The following is a 10,137-nucleotide window of genomic DNA, read 5'->3' as shown; positions in this document are numbered from 1 at the left end:
GGGGCCGGGCGCCGGGATCGCAAGCCGCGGCGTTGCTCCCGCGCCTCGCTCAGCCAGTGAGCGGGAGCCGGTCTGTACATGGGATCCGAACACTCGGACGGGAGCGCCGCCGCGCTTCCCAAGCGGCGCACTATCCAGTGCGCCACCGGGCCGGCCCCATGTAAATATATCTTGTTAAATGGCTATATATATTCCATTATACAGAATATATGGTAATTTATTTAACCAATTCCTCATTAATGGATTGTTAGATGGAATTTTTTTTTTTTTTGGCAGGGGGCAATGAATATCCTTGTATGTAATGTCGAAGCTGGATTTTAAGCCTTTGTCAGTTATTTTTAGTATAGAGGTTAAAGTACACACTTGGTTCTGTGCTGTTTTTTTAACTAGCTGTGTGACCATGTACAAATTACTTAAGTTATAGTGCCTTGTCCTTCCTTGTCCTCTCCCCTGTTTTTCCCACTGCCTTTAGAGCCATTCTCCGTAATGAGACACCTACACGATCCACTTATCTGCCTCGTTGACCTCTTAGCTACTGCCTCATTCTCAGTTTTTATGTTCTGGCCATTCTTTTTCTTTCTCAAAGGTATTTGGCCAAGTACCTACTTCCACAGGCCTGTATGTTTCTTGTGCCCACTGTATGGAATATCTTTCCTCAGATATTTGTATGGCTGGATCTTTTTTTTTTCTTTGTCTCGGTTTAGATGTTAACTCTTGAGAATCTTTCTCTGACCTTTTCTTTCTTTTTTTTTTTTGTAGTATATTTCAATGACTGTGTCTTCCATTATGGAATATGAGCTCCATGAGAGGAGGACTTTCTCTGCTTTATTCGTGTCAGACACTCATGCCATGGCAGTACCCCCAGCCCATAAAAGTCCTTGGCACTTAGTAGGTCCTCAACACTGTTTTGAATCAATAACCGAAGTGACTTAAGTGCTGCGTGCCTGTTTCTTCTGTGCAGAGGGGATAGTAATGTTTACCTTAAGGTTTTCTAGGGTTAAGTGAGATACATGCAAAGTCCTTACAGTGTCTATCCAATACTGCATATGCAACTGGTGGCTATTAGCTTATTAATTAATCAGTGTACCATTCTAGCTGCCAAGAACTATAGCTTTTTATCATTCTACTTTTTGGATGCTTTTTATCCTTTAGCCCCTTTATGTGTTGAGTACTTGGCTATTGTATTTGGAATATATTTCAGTATTCTCCTATAGGTTTAAAAATGTAATTTAGTTGTTGAACACAGTGCTTTACTATGTGCTGATCACTGGTCCAAGGGAATTTACTCATTAATTCATTTAATCCTCAAGAGGCATATCTGTAATGTTTATGATTAGTAAATTTCATCAACAGTAATACCTTCTTTTACAGTAGAGTTAGCTTGGATTCAGCTTGTATGATCAGACAAAAATTTAATGTATGAGAGTTTTTCTGATCTTCTGCTCAATGAACACTATGTAAGCATGGTACATGCACTTGAATCTGCTATTCCTGCAGCTGGCCTTATTTCCTGAGTGCCTCTCGTAGTACATGCAACTTGTGATAAGTATCACTTTAGTGTCTAAAGGTATATAAAAATTATGCAGCAAGGGCCGGCCCGGTGGCGCACTGCTACAGTACGCCGCTTGGGAGTGCGGTGACGCTCCCGCCGAGGGTTCGGATCCCACATACAGACCGGCCACTCACTGGCTGAGCGAGGTGCGGGTGCAACACCGAGGGTTGCGATCCCGGTCCGGTACGGGTGCGACACTGAGGGTTGCGATCCGTTGCCGGTCACGAAAAAAGACAAAAAGGGAAAAAAAAAATTATGCAGCAAGACCTCTAAATGATGGTCAGCTGAAAATACCAACAATGGAGGCACAACTGGACAACTGGCTGTGTTAGTCTTTCTACTAAGCCTGTGTTCATCTCCAACATGAAACTTCTCTAAGAGTATTTTTGACTGTGTGATTTTTTTTTCTTTATGCACGCATTAGCTTTAGAATTTAATCCCTTTGCTTCTATACTGTAGTCATAATTTTTTCATGTGGTTTCTTATTTGACTCCATTTGGAAAAGGATAAATTTCATCAAGCAATGTAGTTATAATTAGAACACAACTGTTATATAAACATTGAAATGCTTTGGGTGATATTCCAGGTATTGAGATTGTAAACGTTGCTATTCTGGTCCGATACCTTTTGCAATTTGACCTCCTCAGCCTCCTGCCATTAATTAAAAGGTTGGGCACTACCAAAGGTGGTAGTGGTGGAGACATCAGCTGGAAACTACTCCTGCTATCAAGGTTGGTTAGAAACCTGGATGTAGCAGCCAAAAAAGTATCCTACCATTTACACCATGATGAAATTTTATAGTTACTTGAGCAGCTACATGTGTTTCCCTGTCCTTGGGGATTAACAAATGACTAAACATTGCTAGGTTTTTTCTTTTCAATCCAAAAATTGTCAAACAACTACAAGAACATAGAGTATGGTGTAATGTATCCCCATAGCCTCAACAGCAGACTACATGTGGCCATTCTTGTTTCTATATTCCTGTTCTGTCTTTCCCGTCCCATTTGGAAGCAAATTCTGGATCTTATTTCATCCATAAATAGATCAGATTCTTAATTTTGCTATTGGCATTGTAGTGAAATATTAGTTTTAAACTTTATTTCTCAGCCATTTGTAAATTTGCCAGGAATGAGAAGACAATTCCCTGTCCAGCTAAATAGAGCCCTTCTGTTGTTACATTACAACAGTTCAGCTATTAAGGAAGAGAGGGAGCTCAGTGGACTTTATTTTATTAAAGAACATAACAAACCTTATCATATGAAGGATCCAAAAACCCCAAAAGAACAAAAACCATTTATGCTAGAAAAATCCCAACTTAAAGCCACCTCATTTGTTTTAGCCAGTTGCATGGATTTAAATTTTTAATTTTTTTTTTAAATTTTTGATTTGTAGGAATCCTATGAGGATGGTTGTGAGGATTATCCCACTCTGTCAGAATATGTTCAGGATTTTTTGAATCACCTTACAGAGCAGCCTGGCAGTTTTGAAACTGAAATTGAACAGTTTGCAGAGACCCTTAATGGCTGGGTTACAACAGATGATGCTTTGCAAGAACTTGTGGAACTCATCTATCAACAGGTAGGTTGGATAGGTTGGCTAATAGCATGGGATGATTTTCAGATAGCTTTCTTGAAGCCCAAGGAGAGCAGCTACTCCTCGAAGGAGGGCATATTTATGTTCACCTGCCTCTACACTTATTAACTCTTTATGGTTTAGGGGAGCTTTTAAATCTGTCTTGTATAAAATTGCTATAGTTAGGAGTCCAAGGCTAGAGCCAGGCTGGACTGCAAATTATTCTGTGTAGCCAAGGTTCTATACAGGCAGTATAGTATAGAAGGAGATTTGGGCACTTACAAGGAAGACTACATAAGTATCACACCTATTCCCCACTCCGTTTTATAGGCTCTGAAGTTAATAATACACAAAAAGACTGCAGTTCTTTTCTCCTGTGTATTAATTATATCGCACTGTTGTAGCCAAGGTTCTATACAGGCAGTATAGTATAGAAGGAGATTTGGGCACTTACAAGGAAGACTACATAAGTATCACACCTATTCCCCACTCCGTTTTATAGGCTCTGAAGTTAATAATACACAAAAAGACTGCAGTTCTTTTCTCCTGTGTATTAATTATATCGCACTGTTGGAGTAGGGGAGAAAAAAATCATGGGAGAACTTTCTTGTCTCATAAATGGCTTTTTTTTTTTAAAAGCCAGACTTAAAAATGTTCTCAGTCTTAACATTTCTACTTGTCATTACTTTCTTTTAAAATTTAGGGATTTACTTGTTAATTTCTTGAAAGTCTAATGTCAGTTGAGATTTTTTCATCACACACATTTAGTTTTGATCCCAGCATTTTGTGACACAATGTGATTTTAAGGGTGAAAAATGCGGTAGACAACATTGGGCTTTTTAAGGTAAAAATTAAGGTCAGTGTGAGACTGGCAAAAAAAAACCGTAGGAGATGAACAGAAGTATAAACTTAGTGTTCTTTAAGTCTTTGCTAAAAGACTTAAATCTGGAAGCAACTCAAATCTGGAAGATGTGGAAGGGTGGTTATAATAGCAAGTTGATTATATCCTACCTAATGTTTCATTTGGCTACTTTTCCAAGTGGTACTGGACTATTTACTGGACCCCAAGGTTGCCTAGGCAACTCTCAGGTTTTAGGAATATGCCTGAGATTTTAGGAAGGTAGAACTGTTGTATTTCTCTTTTTCCTACTTTCTGCCTCTAAATGGGTTGAAAAGGAATATGAGTTAAGAAAATGGAAGAAATACACTTATTTATTGTTACTTTTCAGATCTCTCCTATTTAGTTTCAGCTATTTTAATAGACTGCATGATTACAGTTCTTCAGGGCTGGGCGGAGAGTTGTAACCTGACAAGCTACAACTATTTCTGTGATTGTCTTAAAGCCAATTCTTCAAATATGTACTCAGTATTAAAGTTTTAACATTCTGTGGTCAATGATAGTTTTATCAAGATAGGTTTATCAATGATACTTAGTTTCATTGAGGTAATTTATGGAAATTTACTCATAGCAACTAACAAGAGGACCTACTGTAAAAGATCACAGATTAAATATACACATTCCACTTTGATCTCACCCCAAACACCACTAAAATGATAGTATGAGGTTTTAAAAATGCAGAAGCCCATAAAGACAAGAGGAAAGGAGATAAAAGCACCAGTTTTGAGACTAGAAAGCAGGTGGGTGAGTGGTAACGTCATCTAAAGTTGTAGTCCAAGCCAGTGGGGAAAGCTGAGGATCACCCTGACTCATAATGCAGAATCAGCAAAAGGCTGTAGAATAAGGATGGAATGAGGCTGAAAAGATTGCTAAAGTTGTAGTCCAAGCCAGTGGGGAAAGCTGAGGATCACCCTGACTCATAATGCAGAATCAACAAAAGGCTGTAGAATAAGGATGGAATGAGGCTGAAAAGATTGCTTGAGAATTTAAAAGATGAAACCCTACAGATCTTTTTTCATTGAGTAGCTGGTTTGAAGTTTTATTGTAACCCTTCTCAAGAAGTTAACAAAGGAGGTATTCCACCAAAAAGAGGAATTAAAACCAAGGATGAAGACATGGGAACCAGAAACTAGGGAATATAGGAGAAGCTAAGTGAATCATGCACATGATGGTGAAGTGAGATCCCAGGACAATAGCTGCCTGCATGGCAGACCTAGAACAGCCCGGCTTCACTGGAATAGGTCAGAAGTCTCCAGGAAAGATTTTCCTGGTAAGATAAGCACATCTGCTATGTTTGAAGATAATGAGAAATTTACAAATTAGTGAGTTTTATATACTTCAATGAGAAGTATATAAAAAACAAAGTACAAAACTGAGCATCTTGGGAAAACAAAGTTGTGCAAAAATTGAAAAATTGTAACACATCATTCAGCTATAAATAGAAACACTACTAATAAGTAAACTTTTGATGAGACCATATCGGTAGGTGGAGAGAGTGGGAAATAGTGGAATGGGGTATAGTTAAACAGGATGAGAGCTAAAAGTTCATCTTCCATGGTGGGAAGCTGGTAAGAAATAACATCTAAACTGAAATCCTGTAAAATGGAGACAGGTTAAAACCTTTTTAGCTGAAAGAATTGAAAATGGTTGTCTATAGGAGTAAAGTTGGGGGAAGTAAAAAACATTGAATAACAAGCCTTGTAGAACTCAAATCTTTAAATCATATATGTGATAACTTTAAAAAGAAACTAAAGGAAGACAGATTATGCCAATAATGGGAAAAATATAAGTTTGAATTTCAAGTCCTTTGTGGTACCAGCTAAAATATTTGATAGCAGGAGAAATCAGTCTTTTTCTCTTGATGTGAAATATATGGGGTCCCATGTGAGTAAGGAAATAATTAGAAATGAAAAAATATAGTAATTATAAAGCACTTGCTACTTGCCAGGCAGTGCTAAGCAGTTCACACATAGTAAAACCATTTAATCCTCAGTGGTTGTAAGGTATTACTCTTATTACCATTTTATACGTATCTTATTAAAAAGGTTAAATGACCTGTCGGAGGTCACCACAACCAGTAAGTAGACCCATGGTGGGGTCAAAGGAGCATCAGGTCATTTTAGATCTAGTCTCTGTGGGTGATTACCTTTGTGACCTTGGCCAAATCCTGTAACCTCTTAAAGTATGTTTTCTTGCCTAATATTATATTCCCTAATATTTTCCTTTAAAAGCTGCAATTAAAGTTAAACTTCCTAAGTATTGCTTTGTTTATATCACACAGTCTTTGATATGTAATGTTTCCACACTTTTATTTATTTTTTTTAAATAGCTTAGTTCCCCCTTTACCCTAAGTGTTTTTAGAATGTTCTTTAAGTGTTAGTCTCTAGCACTGGGTACCATTAATCACCTCTTTAGGAAGCAGACTGAAGCTCAAGGAAGTTTAGTGATGTCCAGGGTCACAAAGCAGAATGCCCGGGCATCTTGTTCTGGACTGCTAGACACCACAGTCTCTATTGCCCGCCCTGAGAAGTACCACTGGTTAGTAGTTTGGTAGATATTCTCCTTGTTCATAATTGTCACCATGCAGTTGGGTGCATGTGCATATTTTCTGCAAAAGTGGGTTAGTATCGAGACATCATCTGTTTGCTTTCTGGTAACCTCAGGTAAATGTGGGGAGGACTGGGGGAAGAAGTTGCCTTAAATATTTTTCACTGTACTTGTTCTTGGTGTAAGATTGGGAGGGAGAGTGAACTTAATTTCCTTATGCCTATCAATTACATACAAAGACTTGTGTTTTTCTGTACGGTTCGGTCAGTTTCGGGAACCAAAATGTTTTTTTTTGTATTGCTGTTAAGTGCATTAATAACAGTGTATCTGTGTTATACAAAACTTTCTTTTTTAAAAGGCCACGTCTATCCCAAATTTCTCTTACATGGGAGCTCGCCTGTGTAATTACCTGTCTCATCATCTGACAATTAGCCCACAGAGTGGCACCTTCCGCCAGTTGCTACTTCAAAGGTAAGTGTGAATATGAAATTGAAGGAAAACTGCTTCTAAACATACTAGAATTTGATCATTTCTCTATTCTAAAGACCTTACACAATAGAAAGTTGTGGAGGAGAATAGTGTGGGTCATTTTATTTGCATAGTATTAAAAGTTTAAGGTCAAATATATTAGTCTTTTTGCTGTAGTGGTGTTTGCCTTTGGTTTTGTGTTTAGAAAAAGGCTTTTCCTTTTCCAAGACCTTAAAAATGAGCACTCATGTATTTCTTGGTACTTTTGTAATTTTGATTAGAGCGAGGATCTATTTTATTTAGATTAGAGTAAAAGTGAATAATCTGTTCTTTCCTTATTGATTTGAGCTTCCACCTTTATCACACTGCATTCTTATATTTGGGTTTTGATTCTGGGCTTTTATTATATTCCATTTATCACTTTTACTGCCACATTCCTATTCCTTTTCCTGCCACACAATAGCTATTTTAAAAAGCTATTTTATATCTAGTCTAGTTCTCTATTCTTTTTTTGTGGAATCTTCTTTGCTACTCTTGTTTTCTCCAATGAACTTTAGAATCAGTGTTTGAAATTATACAAACCCTGTTGATTTTGTTAGATATTTTGGGGATGATATTGAATTCATAAGCTAAGTTAGGGAAAACTAATTTTCTTATAATTATAATTGTCTTCAGTAACAGGGTTGTCTTCAAGTTTATTATAGTTTGTCCATTAATTCTTTGGAGATATTTTTAATGGTTGCAGAGTATTCCATTGTGTGGCTTAAATTGCAGTGGAACAGATTCTAAAAGTAGACCCCAGAGACATTAATTAAGCTTTTGATGAAGGTGGTACTTGAAATGCATATATAAAAGATAAATTGTGCTAGTACCACAACTGGATAGCCATTTGGGGAAAACAACAAAGATGGGTCCCTGTCTCACTCCCTACTCCAAAAGATTTATATTAAAAGTTAAATAGAATAAAAAAGGGGGGGCAATTGACAAATAAATCTTGCGTTGGTAAGACCCTTTTAAGCAAGACATGATACCCATAGGCCCTAAAACAAATTTAAAATTTTAGTTACATATAGATCATAACATTTGGGGGGGAGGGAGGAGGAATACATTTATATGAAGTAAAGTAAAAATAAAATTCATAACACATAGCAATGAGTTTATTTAATATGAAAAGAGGGGCCTCTTAGGAGTAAGAAAAGACCAGTATCTTAATATTTAGAAATATTTAGAGTGGCTCTGAATAGGTACAGTTCAGAAAAATGACAGTTATAAAGAGATATATAAACTTAACTATATATAACTAAGGAAATGCAGATTAGGTCTTCTGGAAAGATACAGACTAGGTACTTCCAGAACATAGGATGCCGGAAAGGCTCACTTTTATTTCCCAGTACTTCTCACCCCTGGCTATGCTGTATAGTAACCTGGAATAGGACTGAAACCCTGCCCCCACTCTTGGAAATTCTGTTATAATTGGAGTGAGGTGGAGTCCAGGCTCCCCACTCTTCCAGTTCTCTTTGACTCTACCCTGTGTGCGCTTCTATAGTAATATAATGCTGTCAAAGATATTAATGTGGAAGAATGCTAAGATACAACAAGTGAAAAGCAGAGCAAGATTCTACTGCCTCACTTAAAAATATATACATACTTTGAAAAAGGATGGAAGTTACCTTCACAGCAGTTATCTCTTGGTTATAGTGTTACAGGTGACTTTGTTCTTTATTTTCTTCTGTTTAAACCTTTCTGGGGCCGGCCCGTGGCTCCCTCGGGAGAGTGCGGTGCTGATAACACCAAGGCCCCCGGTTTGGATCCCATATAGGGATGGCCGGTTAGCACACTGGCTGAGCGTGGTGCTGACAACACCAAGTCAAGGGTTAAGATCCCCTTACCGGTCATCTTTTTTTAAAAAAAAAAAAAAGATAAACCTTTCTGAAATTAACATGTATTGCTTTTATAATTGAAAATCTTCAGCTTTAAAAAGGTTAAGGGTCTTTCACCTAGATGATCAACCATGTGCAAGGAGAGGAATTTACTTTTGCATACACATAATTGTGTGCTAATGTACAATCTAATAGTCATAGTATTTTATAAAACAAAAAGGAGGTTTTTTAAATCAAAACTCTTATGTGCAAAGTTGTAACGGAAAAGCAACCAACAAGGTGCTTGGTTAACTGAGTTGGCATTTAACTGATCTTTTCCATTATTAACCAAAGTGTTCTATCTGTAAGTATTTTCTGACAAAGAATTAATTTAGTTTGTATGAGACAATAACAAATATCTTAATATATCTGACTCAAACAGAAGCTGGTACTCAGTTAATATTGCTTGTAAGCATTGGAATTGGCCACATAGGCATAATAAGCTATGCTGGGTTTATGGGTGGTTCACAGGCTGACCCCAGGTAAATTCTTAGGCAAGAGGTGATTGTTGTTTTGGGGGGTTTTTTCCTTTAAAAAAAAATTTTTTTTTTTTTTTTACAAAGCCTATCTAAACTGGTTATATGAAAGCTATTCAGTCTTAAGCTCTTCCCTTTGTCTTTAAAAAAAAAATTGTCAAAATCAGTTGTATAAAACAAATGACTTTCCCAAAATTATCACCACCTTATCAATAAAGATAAGAAAAAATACTTAACACCAAAATGGTAAACTTTTAGTCATTTTTAGAAAGTCCATTTTAGTAATAGTAGCTGACACAGTAATTCACTTAAAATTGGCAATGACAGGCTTATTGTGATTAGTTTAGATACGTTGTAGGAACTGTGACTGTAACCTCCAAGATTTCTTTAAGTCGTGTGAGGCAAATGGACCAATTAAGGGATAAAGCAAGGAAAATCAAGTTATTGGAAACTTTCAGTCCCCATTGGGAATAGAGACCAAATTATTGCTTGAGGAATTTTTTCCTTTAGTATAATACTTCTGATATATATAATGGAAAGTATAAAGATAATGAACTTTAAAAAGAGTTTTTTTAGCTTAGTTGGAGGTCATCTATATATATTTTTAAAGATATGTTTCAAAGTTCTTATATATATATTTTTTTTCTTTCTTTTTTTTTTTTTTTTTTTTTTTTTTTTTCCGTGTCCGGCAACGGATCGCAACCC

General features: G+C 36.8%; 1 protein-coding gene across 2 annotated transcripts in view; it reads left to right on the top strand.

Moving 5' to 3' along the window:
* PAIP1 (poly(A) binding protein interacting protein 1) overlaps positions 1-10,137 on the top strand; it is a 35,120-nt gene that overhangs the window by 8,760 nt on the left and 16,223 nt on the right. For both annotated transcript variants that reach the window (XM_008586272.1, XM_008586271.1), the window contains exons 3-4: positions 2,945-3,130; positions 6,928-7,040. In XM_008586272.1, the coding sequence (XP_008584494.1) occupies positions 2,945-3,130; positions 6,928-7,040 (299 nt within the window). The remainder of the gene's footprint in view (positions 1-2,944; positions 3,131-6,927; positions 7,041-10,137) is intronic.

The sequence above is a fragment of the Galeopterus variegatus genome, unplaced genomic scaffold, assembly GCF_000696425.1.
Source record: "Galeopterus variegatus unplaced genomic scaffold, G_variegatus-3.0.2 Scaffold3913, whole genome shotgun sequence".
Taxonomy (NCBI): Eukaryota; Metazoa; Chordata; class Mammalia; order Dermoptera; family Cynocephalidae; genus Galeopterus; species Galeopterus variegatus.
The sequence above is the reverse complement of the archived record's forward strand: the minus strand, read 5'-3'. Positions and strand labels throughout refer to the sequence as shown.